This window comes from Quercus robur, chromosome 11 (genome assembly GCF_932294415.1).
Source record: "Quercus robur chromosome 11, dhQueRobu3.1, whole genome shotgun sequence".
NCBI classification, from domain to species: Eukaryota; Viridiplantae; Streptophyta; class Magnoliopsida; order Fagales; family Fagaceae; genus Quercus; species Quercus robur.
In genome coordinates this window covers 556,800-575,284 of record NC_065544.1, presented here as the reverse complement: position 1 = coordinate 575,284, position 18,485 = coordinate 556,800, and the positions used below count along the sequence as shown (strand labels likewise).

Genomic DNA, 18,485 nt, shown 5'->3' with positions numbered 1-18,485 from the left:
AAACTTAAAGGACCAAAATTATTTTCGACCAAATTTGTAGGTGTAAATTTTATTTTTGATATTATATTAAAATATGCCCTGGGAAGTTTTAGAAAATCTGTAACATGATTAAGTTATTTTCAAAAAAAAAAAAAGAAATAACATATACAATTAGTCAAAGTTTTATTTTATTTATTAAATATATAATCTATATAAAAAATTTTAATTAAAATTTCAGCACATTACATGGATTAGAAACTACATAATTCAAATTTTCAAATAAACAAAACAAATAAGATATATCATTATATGTACTTTAGTTATATGACTTATTTAAAAGATAAATTATTTATTTATCAAATAAAATCCACAAAGAAAATAATTTTCAAATAGTTAGATAAGACATTAAAAAAATAGTAAAATACAAATCTGACCCTCTAAATTTCTTCAGATTTCATTTCAGTTATTTAACTTTGCTTTTATTCATTGCAGTTCTCTAACTTTCAAGTTTATTCAATTAAGGCTTTTCCATCAAATTTTGTTACATATTGTGGTTAATTTTTCAATTTTATAATTTTTTCTTCAAAATTTTTAAATTAAAAAAATTCAATTAATGATTGAAAATTATTTTATTTTATTTTTCAAAAATTTTTAACAAAAGTTAACGGAAAAGTCTTAATTGAATAAATCTGAAATTTAAAAGACTCAAAGTTAGAGAATTGAAATGAAATTTGAAGAAAGTTAGAAGAACAATTTTGCAATTTAGCCTTAAAAAAAAAAAAACACTTTGTCCAAATAAGGAAAAAAAAGAAAGAAAGGAAGTCATTGGATGCTTATGTAGGAAAATGTAGTTATGTGAAGATAAAAACACGGACAAAACACAACACAACAAAGAAGAAACTGGCCGGCCTCTCCTCTCTCACTTTCCTTTCTTATAATTTTGCAGTTTCGACGCATACGAGAGACTAGAGGGGTCCTCTCTCTCTCACACACATTTTCTCGAACATATTAAATTAAATACATTATTATTTCTTCTTTGGAAAAACTTCCATTATTAATTAAGCTAATTAATTTATTTTTATCACAAATCCTTCTTCTCTCTCTTTGAGGACCTTTTACAGAAACAGAGCTCTGCTATGGCCGCCTAAACTTCCTTCTTCTTCTTTTCTCTGTGTGTGTGTGATTATCGGTTATTTGAAAGGTGAGTTTGGTTTCATTTCTGTCTTTTCTTTACTGATGGCTCTTTTTATTTATTTATTTTTTTTATGTTTTTCATTCAATTTTGTGATGTTCAACCTCCTTTTTCTTTGGTGCTGTGCTGTGCTGTGTTTGAAATGATAATTAATGCTTGTGGGTTAGATTGATTCTGTGGTTAAAAGTTGTTGAATTGATTTGGTTATGAAATTCATGTCTGATAGGTGGTGAAATTTGTAGGTTTTTTTTTTTGGGGGGGGTTTGCCCTTTTGATTTTTCTTAGCTTGGTGTAACTGTCAGAGTTGGATGAAAGGAAATTAACTGATCGAAAAATAACCTTAGTTTAATCTTCTTCTTTTTTTCAAAAAGCTGTTGAATTGGTCTACAAGCTTGCATCTTTATTAATAGCTTCATCAGAAACTTTTGAGGAAACTCTTACTAATTACGCATGTGTCTGTATCTATGTATATATACTCACACAAACACTCACTTATGGAGTTGAACTAGAAGGAATTGTGTACACGGTTAGTTTTTTTACGGACAATTTCACTTATACAACAACATATACTTTGTCCAAAAACTTTGGGAGCAGGAAAAAAATTTATTGGTGAGTGACACTTTCACATCCCGGAATCATTCTCTCCAGTTAAGGTTGCCTACCATTACCAATCACCTATATTGAACTCCACAAAAGTGAGAGCTTTGTGCACTGGCTACAGATTTTATTGGTGACTTACACATGCACCTACTGTGTTTGGATCCCAGACCTCCGTCCCTACCGGTTACACAATCTAAACCTGCAAGAAACAAGTATTTTTTTCCATTTGCCAATGAAATCACAATCTAAACCTGTATTGGGAATTTCTGGGAAGGTTTAAAAAAAAAAAAAAAAAAAAACAAGAAAGTGTTTCTTTAGCAGTTCAAAAGTGTCTTCATGAGTAAAATCAGGAATTACCTTTCATTTCTATGCTCTATGTTGTCTTGAAATAAAGGGTCAATTTAATAGTTGCTTGAGAATTTCAGTCATGCGGAAATCTCTTCTCAGAGTTGTTACCACTGTTGTTTGTTGCTAGGCAAACTATTTGGTTAGTGGCTTCTAGTTCTGGGGGTCAGATTAATATCTTGAATATCAAGGCAAGCTTTGTATTTTTGCAAATATTTACTTTTTTATTTAGCTAGTGATTTTTTTTTTTTTTTTGATAAGTAATCTAGCTAGTGATTTTGTGTGTCTCAGACTTGGATTATTGTGTTTGTAGGTGGAGAGAAATATTTAGGATGACTAATAGTGAAGAGACAGGTAGTCCGGGTTGGGGTGCTTCATTCTTCATGCAGACAAGGGATGATGTTGCAAGAGCTGTTGCTGCGGCAGCTGCTGCTGCCACTGCTTCTCGTTCGCCTCGGCCATCTGTGGTGTTTTCATCAAAAGATGATACTGGGGGTAGCCCAATTGAAAAACTGCAGCGTCAATTCTCAAGAGTGCTAAAAGGATTCTCACAGCCTCCTGCAGTGAAAAGTGCAAATTACAATCCGGAAGTTCTGACTAGCCAGAAGCGGCAATGGGCAAGCTGTCAGCTACAATACTTGGTATGCTATTTTGTTTCAGTGGACTCCTCCAAATTCTCCATGGAGGAAGTTCAACAGGCTGTCACTGAAATGTTTTCCAAGTTTGAGTTTATATAGTTATTCCATCCTGCTTGTTATTTAATTATAGCAGTATGATGACTGATAAAGGCCATTGTTGGTGTTTGCTTTATGTGCTTTGTATCCTTTAATCATCAGACATTTACTATTAAAAATGAAAAACTGTCTGCAGTGTTTCTGTAACATCTCTCCTATTCAAGTGTGCAGGATCATAGGTCTTTAAAGGAGCCAACAAGGCTTTTTGAGAGCATGGTAGTTGTCGGGCTTCATCCTAACTGTGATATTCAAGCACTTCATAGGCAATACATTGCCAGAAAGTCTGAAGGTTCTGGAAGATTGCGAAGCGCTCTAAGTTCTCAGAATCAATCACGTGTAGAACCAAACGTTGAACCCCAGGTTGGGCATTATTCTTGAGAAATATTGAATTCATTTACATTTGGATCTTTGTTTAAGAATTTGATATGATATATACATTTTTTTTTTTTTTCTGTTTTCAGGTCTTATTTGTTTACCCTCCAGAAAAGCAGCTGCCTCTTAAATACAAAGATCTTCTTTCATTTTGCTTCCCTGGAGGCCTGGAGGTTGGGTGTATGCTTGATGGGTCTATTTATTGAATGATCAGTTTGTGTGTTTGAAAGTTAGGAACTATGTTTTTTATTTGCTCATGACTTCTAGTTATTTAGCTGTTAAGGATTCATAAAATGTAGCTATGGGTGAAGTTTATTTAGTTGCCATCTTACTGACACAACAAAAATCCTCTTGTGAGTTGTGAGTCCATTCAGTTGCCATCTTACTGACCCTCGTAGGCAAGTGTTACCTCCACCCTTTACTAAGGAGCAGTTCTTGGTCTAGTTCCAGCCATGGGAGTGATGGGCTTGGGGGGGGTTCTAGCCTATTTTTTCTCTTTGATATAAAACCTGAAAATGAAAATGGGGTTGTGTATCATTGTCAACAAGAAAATATTGTCTTCAAATGTGGTGACTAGTACACTCACGCAGTTTATGTAAAGAGTAGAATTTTGGTACAACTGAAACTTCATGTGAGCATGTTTCTTGATGTTTTTAAGAAGTTAAATATCTATATGTCTATGTACTTAACTGGTTTGATGTTTGAGGGTTTAGTCACTGATTTTGTTTCTTTGTTCGTGTATTTTAGTACTCAAAGTATATTTTCTTTTTGTTTGTTCATAGAGTAGTGTGAGCTTTTACATGGTGTTTCTAAAACTTGGAGATATGTGATTTCAGGTTCATGCTATTGATAGAACTCCTTCCATGAGTGAGTTGAATGAAATTCTTCTTGGGCAGGTACTTTACTATATGATGTGACAGCTTACCATCATGAGAATTCCTTAATCTTCAGCTAGTTCAAGTTATTTTCTTGTTCCTTTTAATAATTTATGTTTACCAAGTTTAATGTTTTTTCCTTACAATTTTGTAGTCTTAATAGCTTCCATTATAACTGAGGAGAAGTTTGATCCTCTATTTCATTGCTTATACTACAGGAGCACTTTAAACAAAGCGACCTCTCCTTTGTATTCCGGTTACAGGTAAGATATTATGCCACTTTGTTTTCATCTTCTTGTATATGTATTGTTTGCCTTTCCATAACAAGAATTCTATTACTCCGTTACCTTATGAAACCTGTTGTTTGACCTGTAAATTTCTGCTTGTTCTTGGGATGAGACAGGTTTCTAGCTACTTCAAATAACGATACTGATCTTGATGTATAGGGCGTTTTAATTCTATGGTTTAGAATTCTGCCTGGATAGCTATATTTTTCTGTAGTTGTAGAATATATATATATATTTTCCCATTGTGCAGTCATCAAGTGTGGTTCTTTGATGATTATTAAACTTGATTGCTCTTTAAGTTACTTTTTAGCATAGCTTATACAATTATGAGCATGTTAGTTGATAATTCAAACAATAGCAGTTTTGTCCATCTTCAATTACTGCATTGATGGTGAACCCCAATTGAGTGCTGAACCCCGTCCCTTTGTCACATACCCATACATACTCTATCTTAGTGCTAAAACTTCAAAATCTGTTTGTTTTGACATGCATCACACTTTGTTAGTTGTTTACAATCAACCAAAAACTTTGGCCAGTATTGTCTGTAATTTCTCAAAGAATTACCCAATTAATGAGTATGTTTTTAAGAATTGATCAATCTAATGAGTATTGCCAAAGGCCTTGTAACTGAATTGGCACCTCTCCATGTACAAAGTACTTGGGGGTCTAGAGGGGAAAGGGTTCGAACTGCGGAGTTAGTAGCATGTTGTAATTATTTCTAAAAAAAAAAAAAAAAAATCTAATATGAGTATTGAATGTAGATGAGTTCTGAAACCCCTCTGAAGGTTCCAAAGGAGCTGTAGCCCAATTTGGAGAAAAGGGTGGTATCATCTGAGGAGCCATCAATTCAGAAGAGAATATTTGAGTTCTCATTAATCTTTTATGCCAAGATCATGTGTGCTCCAATTGAGTGGACCAGGTTGCAATCCCCACAGGTTTTGAGATTCTGCCCCAGAATTTCTAGGTGTAACAACCTGCTAGATTCACCAAATGTTATTTATAAGTAAATAAATTTCATTAAAAACGTGCATGTAATCCTACTACATGGGTTGTATACAAAGGAAGAGCTGAACATGGGAAAACAAAAAAATTAATACCTAAAATCGATCTATCTTGGAGCTCTAAAAAATTTGTAGAAGAAGATGAGCTAGCAGCTGACTCCCAATCATACCCCACCTCCAAAAACTACTGATATCTAATTTCCTTCAGAAGTGCATGCATTCCTTTCTCCCCAAATGCTCCACTTTGAACATAAAGGAATTGCTGGAATGCCCTTTCCAACATACCATATTTCAATCATTGAGCTTTGCGTAGTCCACTCACCCTAAACTTGCAGAGAACAAGAGTCTACAATTCCCAAGCAACATTACAATTTAGAAACATATGATTGACAGACTCCTCCATTTGACTTACACATGCAACACCAATCAGTAATAATTTTGCCCTGCTTTCTTAAATTATCAGTCGTTATGAATACCCATAACACTGGTCCAATTAATTAAGAAAAACACTCTTGGTAGAGCTCTGACTTTCCATATTCTTCTACATGAAAATGGGCTATCACCCCCCACCCCCTAGGCCTTGTACCAACTTTTGACTAGAAAATCATGGCTTTCGAAAGGGACAAAACCACCTTGTTGTCTCCCTCTTGAAAAACTCTAATAGCTTATACATCATCCAAGAATTGAGCCATAGATTTTTATTCCCAGGCTTGTACCACTCTAAGAAATAATGGGTTCCAATAAATACAGTTGTATGACTTCCATGTAATCTGTCACCATTGCATCTCTATTCCTAGCAATTATGAATAACTCCGGATACCTATCCTTAAATGTTGTATCACCACACCAAAGATAATACCGAAAACGAGTTCCAGTTCTATCTCGTACCTCAAACCAAACAAATCTAGCAAATCTGGCCTATCTGTTTCTGATTTTTTCTTGGGCGCATTCTATAAGGACCCCCAACAGTATCTGAACACCAGCCTCCCCAAGAAATTCCATATTTGATGCTAGAGTCAGAGACACAGAATTCAAGTGTTGGCTGATATTTTGGGAAATAACTATTAATTTACTAAGTATGTTTGAAGTTTCTCATTTTGTAATGAATTGGTATATTGAGTTATGTCATTTAAAGATTGTTTGGAGTTGTGTTTTATGCCCAAGGAGGAAGAATTCCTTGAAGACAAGCAAGAACTGAGACAATTATGTACTATTAATTTTTAGTTTTTATTACCTCTGGTAGGGGTATGCACTTAAATACTTGCTGTATTTGCTGCTTATGTGGCCTATTTGAGCTATAATCTCTGTTTTACTTTAATAGATTTAGATAATTTGCATGACATGTTTTTCTATTTTCCTTCCAGTTTAATTATGTGATCCGTTTCTTTTTTGTTTTCTAACTAACGCATACCTGTGCATTTTTTTAATAGGTTGCTGATGATTCAACAATGTATGGATGCTGTGTGTTAGTTGAAGAACTTGTACAAAAGCCCTTTGGATTGCTTTCCATGATTTCAGATAAACAACCTTCTTGCCCACCTTTAAGTCGTCATATATTAACCACAAAGAGATGTTATTGCATTCTCTCGAGGCTTCCCTTCTTCGAATTGCATTTTGGTGTACTGAATAGGTGTGTTTATATACCTATTTGATCAACTTACTTTTGGTTTAAAAATTGCAGTAATAAATATAAAACATATATCCAATATGCTATGTACCTAAGGAAGTTTAGTGAATGGATTTGAAAAAAGAAAAAGCTGGATTAGCACATGTTGCTGATTGTAAGGTGGAACCACATGTGATATTGATATGAGGCAACGTAGAACAAAATGGGGAATTTGTCCACTTGTGGTTGTGGTGGGTTAAAGTTTAGGAGGAATCCAGGAAATAGGATTTAGAGTTGTTGAAGAAAGGGTTATGGGGTTGTGTTAGGAATTAAAATGTGAGCTGATGAGTTAATTGATGGCTATTTGGTTGAAGAAAGTATGTAGGGTTTAGGGTTTTGATAGGTAAAAGAAGGGTTTGATTTGGGGTTGAAAGGAAGAAGAAAAGAGAGGCTTTTTTATGGTGTTCAGAGGTTGTATGAACTGTACCTATGAACAGTTATCTCTACTCTTTACCTATCAAAAAAAAAAAAATACAGTACCACAAGAGAAGAAGAAGAGGACAAGAGAGAACAAAAAGGGGAGAAAAGGACACACAAAGTCTAACATGCCTCTGTGCTCAAAACAATCAATAATTTTATATTTAACTTCTCCTTTGAGCACAAATATATATATAAGGACCTTTTCTTGTACTAGTGGTCCTAGTTTCACTAATAAACAAAAAACCTAACAAAAGACAAAATTGGGCTCAAAGAAAATAAAATTTAAGATACTTAAAATCTCTTAGAAAATTCTTGATTCTAAACTATCAAAATACCCTTAATTCGTGGGAATAGTAGACCATAACTAATAAAAGAAAAACTCAAATAATTTTTTTTTAAAATCTCTAAAAGACTCATACATAAACTGTTAAAAATACATGATTTTTACTTCAATTGGACTTCACATGTGGACCCCATAAAATAATTATTAAATAGGCAAATTTGCAAAGTAATAACAATTCAATCTTCCATTGCTGCATCAGGAGGCTTTAAACAGTACATGTTTCCTGAAACTGAGATATAGTTTTGCAGGTGAAATGATATGGTTTGACCTCTTTGTGAGGAGAATATTAAACAGTTCCCCCCCCCCCCCCCCCCCCCCCCCCCCCCCCCCCTCCTAGTGGCCCTTGCAATTTTGAGAGACTGTCATAAGCAACAAAACTTTATCAGGAGCTTCCAAGAATAGGGCATAACCCAAGTACACATGAAGCATACCAACAGAGACCACTCTTAAGAGAAAGGAAAAAGGATAAGGAAAGAATACAATTTATATTCTGAAGCATCTATCCTAGATTATACCTAAGGCTATTCTAAGAGGATAAATTGAAACTGAGAACAAGGCTACGTGGAATCCTTTTTACATCTTACCCTAGACTGTTGGCTTTGAAAGCCCTCCTATTCCTCTTTGATAATTTTATTCTATATTAAACAAGAAGGCTTCCAAGATGCCAACTGTAAATAACCCAGAAGAAACCAAAGAGCATTATATGCTCCTCCATCTTATCACTATGAAATGGGGAAAGGAGAAATTTGGTTAATATTCATGCTTTGATGGAGTAGATTTTACTTGATTTATTACTTCCACTTTACTAATCAATGCCAACAATATACTCTTTTTTTTTTTCATGTGAACATTGCTCATCTTGACATTTCTTGCTATTTTCCTGTAGCATCTTCACAGAAGAAAGGTTGGAACGGCTAACAAAAGATATTGGTCTTCTAAATCCAGAGTCCCTTGAGGATTGTAGGGAGGAAGAAAATTTAGAAGAAAATTCAGATGATGTAATACAGAATCACAGAGTGGAGGACATGCTGCACGGAACAGCCGAAATTTCTGAATTAAGTTTAAGAGAGTCTAAACTTGAAAGAGTTACAGATGATGCAAATCATGAAGAGCATGAAATGCTTGAGGGAGACTTTTGCTTGTTGAAGAAAGGTCTCAATGATAATGTTGTTCCTATAGATCTAGATTCTGAGATGGTATCAGCGAAAAGAGAATCTAGCACTGCAAACCCTGAAGATTGTGATATCTATGTGGATGATTGCTCATCAAACAAGCAAGTGGTAGAAAGGCGTTTGCCAAATGCTGTCCTGCCACTCCTGCGGTATTATCAGTATGAAAGCTCTGAATCTTCCTCTAGGTATATCTCTATCATTCGGTATATTCTGTTATAGGAATGATATCATATTCAGGGTATGTGCTTTGTTCCTTTAAGGGGGACTACAACCTGCAGGAAGCTATGCTTTTTTTTTTTTTCTTTTAATATCTTTACCTTCCCTCCATAATCCTTTGATTTATTTTTTTATTTTTTTTTAAATTATTTTTATAAATTGGCTGAAGGGTACTGGTAGATTTACAAGTAACGTGAAAAAAATTATCTGATGTTAAGGTGAATGGAGGACATGTAAATGCCTTGTTTTATAGAGTTGCTTGCCTATTTCATGACAAATGTAGGTAGTAAAAATGCTGTTATATGTGTGTAAATCATTTTAATGATAGTGAATACAAATTTTGAATTGATGTTACATGATTGTATGCCATGTGTATGCCTTAATAATAAAAAAGCAGTCATATGATTGTGAGCTGCTTATATATGCCATAGATGTATATATAAATATTGTTTTATGCAGTTTTCAGGGTTCTCCTAGTGAAGATAGAAATTTTAGAAGTGATGCTGACGATACTGAGACAGAAGAGGCGTCTTTCTCTGGCCAGGAATATCCCAGTGACCTTATTGATATTCTTGAATGGGCTAAGGTTCAAACAAGTCATCTTTTTTAAATAGATCCATTTAAATATTTATAAGCTGTCTGCTTCTTAATCTTGTAGCTGGATCTCCTCAACAATTTACGAATTTTCCCTGGTTTTCCAGGCAAATAACCATGGGCCATTACAGATCATATGTGAGTATTACCGGTTACATTGCCCTGCCAGGGGTTCAACACTTAGGTTTCATCCTTTGGAGCACCTGCATCCTTTGGAATATAATAGACCAGATGAAACAGTTTTACATATTGCTGGCTCAACTATTAATTTGAGATCATGCAGTACAAGTCTAGAGTTTGCTGAGGTAGATTCTGATGAAAACTTTGTGTGTTTGATCTATTTCCCCTTTTGAAATAAAATTATTTCAATTATATATATAACTTTGTAGGATCAGTTGAATTAACCCAACCTTTTTCTGGTGTGGTGATTTTTAGCTAAACTTTTTTCTATAGCAATATTTTTGTAAACTTTCTTTCCACCAGCCCAGGGAAAAATGAGGGCCCCGGGGGGGGGGGGGTGTTAAATATTACGTGTTATTGTAGGCATGATAGGTCATATGAATCTTATTGTTGTCTATTCTTATCAGGCACACGGTGCACTCTTAGTGGAGGAGGAAGCGTCTGCATTATCAGTATGGGCTATTGCATGCATATGTGGCTCCTTACGACTTGAGAATGTAAGTTGATACCCAGCTTTGTATTTTATTATTAGTGCTCCCTGCTACTGATTGCTGTTGATTTTTATTGGTGTTTTTGAACTAATATATTTGAAATTTTGCTGGATGATAGTTTTTAGTGTTGTTCATAGCTTAGTTGTGTCCTGCTCATCTTTTAAACTTATATCTGGAATTGTTTATCACTGTTCTATATATATATGGATAATAGGTGCAATGTTACCCGTCAGGGTGCAATCTAGTGGTTGGAGGCTTGAGAAGAGTTGTAGACCCAGATATCCTGTGGTCGATCCCTACTAGGAGTTCCCCTAGATTACTTGATGCGTGGTTCTAGCAGGTGGATTTTTGTATCTGTGGTTTAGTCCCTAGGGGTGGGTCCAAGGGGCCTTCCCTTGGTGAGGTTCCATGTCATAAAGAAAAAGGTGTAATGTTAATATGAATCGTTGAACATTGAAGTCTCCTGTATACAATTCTAGTCTCTGTTACAATGTTTTCTCAATGTGGCTAATATCCTGTATCTTTAATATTGATTTGTAAGGATCAGTGTAAAATGGTGGTTTCTTCCAGTATCTCAAATTGAATCAACAGTAATTAGAATGTATACATGATGGCTGAAGCATAGGTATTGATTTTCCTTGCACTGTGCAGGTCTTAACATTGTTTGCAGCAGCTCTGCTGGAAAAGCAGATTGTGGTTGTTTGTTCCAATCTGGTATGTAATTTGCCTCATGTCATGTTTATAATGATCTCATGAAGATGTATAGTCTACACCACATTATTTTGTTTGCTGAGAAATGCAATATTGTTAGTTTAGTCCCACTTTCAAAAAATTTAGGATGGTTATGGGCTGCATATTTATTCATGATGATTATCCTATAACGGTTGGGCTTGGGCAGTTTTCAGAATATACAGGTTTAAAATGTTGCATTTGTGATGTTTTGTTTGACATGTCATCTTTAATGTATTTCATTGCAAAACCCTTTGAGGTTATATTTGAATCATTTAGATTTTCATTTGTTTTTTATTAGTTTTCAAAAATGCAGCAGAACCTTTGGTGATTATATTGGATTTTTGAAATTCTTTGATGTACAGGGAATCTTATCTGCTTCAGTTTTGTCCATTATCCCTCTAATCCGCCCCTACCAGTGGCAAAGCCTGCTAATGCCGGTATAGGTTTCTTGTGACCTTTGAACATTTTAAAGTGAACTGTAATTTTTAGGATTATTTTAACACTTTTTTTTCTATTAAACTATTCTTTGTGTCTTAATCGTGTGCATCAAAATCCAGGTTTTACCAAATGACATGCTGGACTTTTTGGATGCACCTGTCCCTTACATTGTAAGTGTTCATTAGTTACACTGTAATGTGTCTTATTATACTTAACTTCTTAGAATAATATTAGGAATGGGTTTTTTAGACTATAAATGTGCAAGTTTGGTTGTTTTTATTCAGCGTTTCCTTTGTACAAGTGCATGCTGCATACTTGATATGGTGAGGAGAACTTAGATCTAGTGTAGGAGAAGGGTTTAAGAGGAAATTCCAACTACAAACAAGATTAAGGCAAAGAAATAGATAATAGGATTGAAGTTGGAACAATCAAATATCTATTGCTAGTCTCAAAGAGCTCAAGAAAAACATAAATCTGTAATTTTTGTGAATTAGATAAGAAGAAGCTGCCTACAATGACACAAAAGGGGCTATTTATAATAGCCTTTAGTAACCCTAGAATCCTACGCCTCTATCTTACATATAACAATTAAATCCTAACCATCCAACTTTATTAAAAGTCCCATGCTAGTTGCATGACCTTTTAAAACTTTTTATTCTTTATCATCTAGCTTAGCTGAGATGTTCATCTAGTATAATTCCTGTATACCTGATGTCTGTTGTTTTTTTCCTAATAAAACTTTTTATTACTTTCAAAAAAAAAAAAAAAAAAATTGGTAAAGACATAATAATAAATAAAACATAACAGAGTGATAAAAGACTAGTCTTATAATAACTATGGGCTAGACAAAATAAACTATTGGGCCTTCTTTGTTTTGGGCTTAGATGCTCCTGCATCTATATTGTTGGGAAATTTCAGGGTCCTTATGATGGAGATAAATCTAAATGTGTCTTCCAGCCATTATATTAGACATAATTTTTTAGTTAGTACTACTGCTGACATCTGATTGATTCCTATAAGTAATTTTCATCTACAGGTTGGTGTAAAGAACAAAACCAATGAAGTTCAGTCAAAGTTGACAAATGTCATTCTACTTGATGTCAACAAGAATCAGGTGTGTAATTTTTTTTCTTTTTCAGAAATTTGATTTGGTTAGATTGATGCTTTTCAAGTTTCTTGTCTTTCTTTTCTGTTTTATTTTTTCCAAAGAATATTGTGGTTGAACAAGGCAGATGATTTATAGAAGATTATAAATATTTTTCTGTTCATTGTTGTCTTTTGTTTCTTTTAAATGGTAGCATTTGTTGCTTGTCAAGCAACTTCAAGGTTCAGATAATTCCTCCTTGGAGGAGGTGAAGAGAAGAAGAAATTATCTGAACCTTGAAGTTGCTTGACAAGCAACTTCAAGGTTGGATGGTGACAAATCACCTATCAAAAAAAAGATAATTTCTCCTTGGATGGTTTTATCATAAGATAACAACCTGCTTATGATATGCGTTGGACAAGATTTGGATAGCATCCTTTCCTTGGGCTTTGAGGTTTGAGGCCCTTGGATCCTGGAGTATGTTCTTCTTTAGTATTTATGGGCATGGAGAGACTTTATTCTAGTTTTCAGTTTAAAAATAATCTGAAATGGTTTGATCAATGAGTACTCATGGAACCTGATGCAATGAAAAAGGCACTGTAATATTGGTCAGCAAATTTAAAGGTTAAAGTCAATTTAAGTGCATGCTTTTCTTTTGCATCATGAAATTTGTATATCACCTTTAGTGATGTTTGTTTGCTGCCACTCTTTTATGTCACTTTGCATTGTTTAATTCCATAATGTAAGTAATATATATTTGGACCTATTGTTTAGCTTAGACTTTGTGACCAAGTTATCTTATTTATAATTATTCCTCTGATGCATTAGGTGAAGTCACCGTCGATACCTCAACTGCCACAACAGAGGGAGTTATTTTCCTTGTTGAGTCCTTATCATGCAAAGCTTGTTGGAGAAAGTTATTTGGGGAAGAAACGGCCAGTGTATGAATGCACAGAAGTGCAGGTGTGCTTTTTTGCCTGATATGTTTGGTCCTCACTGTTCCTTTGCACCCTCCTTCCCCTGGCCAAATCTACTTGTTCTCCATTCTTGCATGCTTTTAGTGTTATTGACATATATCTGGGCTAGCAGGAAGCCCTTGGTTGTCATAGTAAATTTCTTTAGAAAGATCGTATCAGTAGCAACTTTTTTTTTTTTTTTTTTTTTTTTTTTTTTTTTTTTTTTTTTGGTGATATGAGAACTGTAGGCACCTGGAGTCTAGTTGACTGCCAATGTTGCATTTGGTATAGCTGATTCTGTAGTTTCTCATTGCCACGAGTTCATTATGGTTCCAACAATGGCTTTATGCATTTCCCATTAATGCTACATGAGATTCATGAGTTTTCTTGATGGTATTTTTGGTACTGGCCACATGGCGATTACAAATGTACAAGATAGATGTGTGCATTTGCCAACAGCTTCTTCTTTTAGCTTTTTAGCTTATTTGCTTATGTGCAGCTTTTTAAAGTCCCACCTTTTCTATGTACAATTATATTTCCAAACTCACTATTACCCTTTGTCTGTGGGTTTCCACCCTTTTACTGATTTGACCTCTTACATCCTTGCGCAAAGTGAAGATCTTTTCCTGTCACAAGCCTCACAGAATGCCTCCCAATGGTCTGTGTTGTTACTACTTTGTCCATAAGATTGCCATTGTCCTATGCCTTTTGCTGTGCCTGTTGTAATATGTATATATTCCCATATTATCTTAATCAATTATTTTTTTGGAAAAATTTCTATTTTTTGAGAATGTAGGTTTTGGTTAACTGCCTTCTTTTTAAAATTAACTTCTTATCTTGATTGAACCATATTAGTTTGGTTGGTGACATGATTGACACAAAGCAATATATTTTATTTCTTATATCAAATATCAATGACGACCAATTCGCCATGTTCTTTATACTTGAGATGAGATTCTTACCTTGAATGACGTGACAATGGTATTTGATGGTTTGTTCTCCATTGTAACATAACTAGTTGACACCTCCTGATGTTTCCAACGGAGACATCTAGGGTTCAAATCACCTCCCTCATTGTAACTATTAAATTATAAAAACGGTATTTGATGGTCTGCTCACTGTTGTTTTTGTATCTATGTTTGTGATATGTAGGTCGAAGCAGCAAAGGGTTTCCTAGCAGTGCTAAGGTCTTACTTGGATTCTCTTTGCTCTAACCTTCGTTCCCACACAATTACAAATGTTCAATCCAATGATGATAAGGTTTGTATTTTTTCCCTGATTGGAATGTTAGGAAATTTTTATTTGACTGCTTTCTATTAGTTGGTGGCATCTTTAAACATCGATTATTCTTTTATTTCTGTCATAGTAACTACGTTTTTGGAAGAACTGGCTTTACTCAATGCAATATATGCAATCATTACTTGTCAAGAAAAACTTTCACAATATCTTCCTAATCTAGATCAGATATTTAAGTGGTGGCAGAGATAGCACTAAGATAGTAGGATAGGGATTAGAATTTTTTGCAGAAGTGAGATTTAGAAATTAGCAAGGGATTAGAGTACCACCTGAAGTCCATTTTGTTTAGCATGAAAGTGAAGGTGCACAAGGACTTCCATATGCAGCAAGCTTGCAAAAATAGATGCAGAAATTGCATGATTATTTGACTTGTAATGTTGAATAACAAACGTCAAAGAGCCTTGTAGCTCAATTGGCAACTCCTAGTGTTTCCAACGGAGATGTCTAGGTTTCAAATCCCCCCTCCCCTCAATTATCAAAAAATTTTGAATAGCAAACAATCTCTTCATGATTCACTTTAGCAAACTACAAAATATGTTGAAACAGATCTGACACTAAATTCCTTCTACTTTATAGGTATCATTGCTTTTGAAGGAGAGTTTCATTGACTCATTCCCCAGTCGTGATCGACCATTTATGAAGGTGTGTTTTGTTTCCAACATGATTTACACACTAGTTTGTGTAACCCATTTCTATTTCTTATTGAGATTATTTGAGAAGTTATCTTGCAAACAGGTTGGGCTAGGGTCCCCCCCCCCCCTTCTCTCCATTTGAGATAGTTTTTATTTTTATTTTCCTGGGCAAGAATTCGTCAAAGAAAGAGGCTAACATCTTAAAAGGAGCAAACGACCATTAGGTCAATGACACTTACCAATTTATTAAAAAAAAAAAAAATCTGACTGCATCTTAAAAAGACATATTTGATGGCATCTTTTCCAAACCTTATTCATGTTCATGTGAGTTTATGATGTTAATTTGAAGGCACACATCATGGTTTCGTTAAATTACTTGTTTAGAATAAACTGCAGACAGTCACCATTTGATTTTAACCTTTTGAACCTTGTTTTAATTCTTACTCCTAATGATCTTTATTATGGAGAGTATTAAAAATCGTACTAATTTTTTTTCCTTCTCTCTATCACGGCAAACAGCTTTTTGTGGACACACAACTCTTTTCTGTACATACAGATCTTGTTCTTTCTTTCATCCAGAAGGAATAGTGCTCTACCATGCAAGGTTGGCTTGGATTTTGTGTACCTTTCTGTGTAACGTGAACGCAAGTTCAGTAATGTGTAATTTTTCAATTATATTATGAGTTAAAATTTTCCTGGCGTGAAATGCTGCTATATTTTCTTGTTCTTCAAAGCTCATCCACGGCCATCCCACCTTTAATGTATAATTAAATAAAGCCCTGCTTTTGGATTAAGATGTAATATTAGCTCAGCATAGGCAGACAAAATTTAGAAAGTATAGGTAGATAAAGATAGAAATCCTGCATGCCATCTAACTTGTGAATACCAATATTGTATTTGATATATATATTGCAATTCATTTCGCTTGCTCTTTCCATACCTAAGCCGCACTTAAATTATCGAAATTCTAGGCTAAAATTATGTTTATCATTCCAAATATCAGATTATTTCTCCAGATTTCACTTGTCAAATTTGGTTTCTCATGATTTTGCTAGCTTACACTGTTGGCATGGTTGGCCAATGCAGATCCTTAATGACAGCTGCCTTTTTATGGAGTATGGAGGTTACATGATCAATCAAAAATACTACTTTGATAGTGTTAAATCAAGTGCATAAAAGTTAATATAATAATAGTGTGGAAAATAAGGTTTTAAGAGTGTAGATTTTGGCATCAACCTCGCTATAGCTACAATGCTAGAAATTGGAAGAAATAAATTCACTTTGCGTTATGAAACGGATTAAATTTGGCAAATGTTGCTTAATCATAGGTTAAAGGAGTAACATTCTAACATGATCTTATACGATATAAAGTGGTCTCGTCAATAATTGTGGCTTCTCTCTGTTTTCATAAACCAACAATATTTTAATTTGGAAATGATAGGCGAAAAATTCAAGTGATAAATATCCAATATAATATAGGCCTAGCTAGCAAGTGCCTCAAAGATTATTAATAATTCATTATTTTGTCTGATATTAACTTGCTTAGCACAATATTATATAACAAATTCTACTTTAAAGTGCAATATTTCATTTTTTAAAAATGTTTTGACATTTCTGTGTTAACGATTCATTTTAAGGCTAAGTCTAATAAAAGTAAATGCTAAATAATTACAATTAAAAATGATGCTAATAAAACAACAATTTTAAATGATAAAAATGACAAAAATTATTTACTCATAAGTTGACAAGTATCTGATGAACCAATAACAAAATCTTATACTCCTATTAGACTGCCAATTACGTTATAAGAAAATAGAAAGTAAGAACAAGAATTAATGAAAAAACTTTTTTTTGAGAAACATCTGAATCAATACAAATTAATGAAAAAACTTGATACACAAATTTAACATACACAATTGATCCACATTATATCACAGCACGTAGTTCATTTGCCACGTACCTCAAAGCACCAGTTTTATCAAAATTGATAATTTATCCACCGATCATTATGCATTATGAAATCTAGACATCCTATTGTAGATACCACATTCTGCAACTTATTTATTATCTTTCACTTTTTAAGAATTAAGGGTAAAACAATAACTCTGCATTTTTCAGTATTTTAAAAGTGAACTCAGCCCTAAATTTTACTTCTCAATTCTCAAGTGGTCGTATTATAATTTCAAGAAAGTTGACCTCCTTTTGTGTTCAAAATAGTGCCCAAGTCATTGTTTTGTTAATACTTAAATTTGATTGGTTGATCATTAATTGACCGTATCATAGACATGCATGCATGAGATTATCATAGGTTAATTTTAATTGGTCCCTAAAAGGATTAAATAAATTTTAATAGAAATATTAAATCCTATTTTTGTTTTTAATCCTAATTATAGTGGACATGTAAGCCCATGGTAATTCCATGGAGATAATATTTTATTTTTAAGCTGTGTTTGTTTCGACCAAAAAAAAAAACATTTTTAATATTTTCATGTATTTGCTAAATTCCTAGTCAAATTGAAAAAAAAAAAAAATCAATTGACCAAGAAAATGCAATTATTATTATCATTATTTTAAAGTCAAATGCATTCTACATTCAGCCCCCTCACTGTGTCCACACCAACCCCTCTAAAATTGTCAAATTAGGTATGGAATATTGATATAACCATGGTACTACTTAAGACTCCAAAATCCTAAAAGTGATCAAAATACCCTTCAAAATGACCACAATAACCCCAAAAATAACCAAAATAAACCTGAAACCTCCAAAATGACCAAATTACACATTATAACCCCTAGAATGACCAAAATACCCATAAAATCCCAAAATTACCAAGTTCACTAGAATCTATAAAAGGACCAAATAACACTAAAAACTCTTAA

At 33.8% G+C, this 18,485-nt stretch overlaps 1 protein-coding gene across 2 annotated transcripts; it reads left to right on the top strand.

Moving 5' to 3' along the window:
- The first annotated feature begins 859 nt into the window (after positions 1-859).
- LOC126707642 (uncharacterized) lies at positions 860-16,542 on the top strand. Of its 2 annotated transcripts, XM_050407396.1 has the most exons (20): positions 860-1,180; positions 2,247-2,307; positions 2,430-2,757; positions 3,022-3,210; positions 3,312-3,395; positions 4,059-4,118; positions 4,316-4,360; positions 6,816-7,015; positions 8,701-9,171; positions 9,662-9,788; positions 9,904-10,101; positions 10,384-10,473; positions 11,119-11,181; positions 11,562-11,636; positions 11,757-11,807; positions 12,674-12,751; positions 13,550-13,684; positions 14,830-14,937; positions 15,550-15,615; positions 16,125-16,542. In XM_050407396.1, exons 3-20 carry the CDS (start codon positions 2,449-2,451, stop codon positions 16,191-16,193), a joined length of 2,418 nt encoding a protein of 805 aa, XP_050263353.1. In that variant the 5' UTR covers positions 860-1,180; positions 2,247-2,307; positions 2,430-2,448; the 3' UTR covers positions 16,194-16,542. The 2 variants fall into 2 exon arrangements, with proteins under 2 accessions (XP_050263353.1, XP_050263354.1); XM_050407397.1 differs by lacking the exon at positions 2,247-2,307.
- Positions 16,543-18,485: the final 1,943 nt, after the last annotated feature.

Bases quoted from the DNA above. Each gene is read 5' to 3' on its own strand.
- LOC126707642 (XM_050407397.1), top strand. From the start codon at position 2,449: ATGACTAATAGTGAAGAGACAGGTAGTCCGGGTTGGGGTGCTTCATTC. The intron at 4,361-6,815 runs GTAAGATATTAT...TTTTTTTAATAG, and splicing joins CCTTTGTATTCCGGTTACAG to GTTGCTGATGATTCAACAAT. The intron at 14,938-15,549 runs GTTTGTATTTTT...TCTACTTTATAG, and splicing joins TTCAATCCAATGATGATAAG to GTATCATTGCTTTTGAAGGA.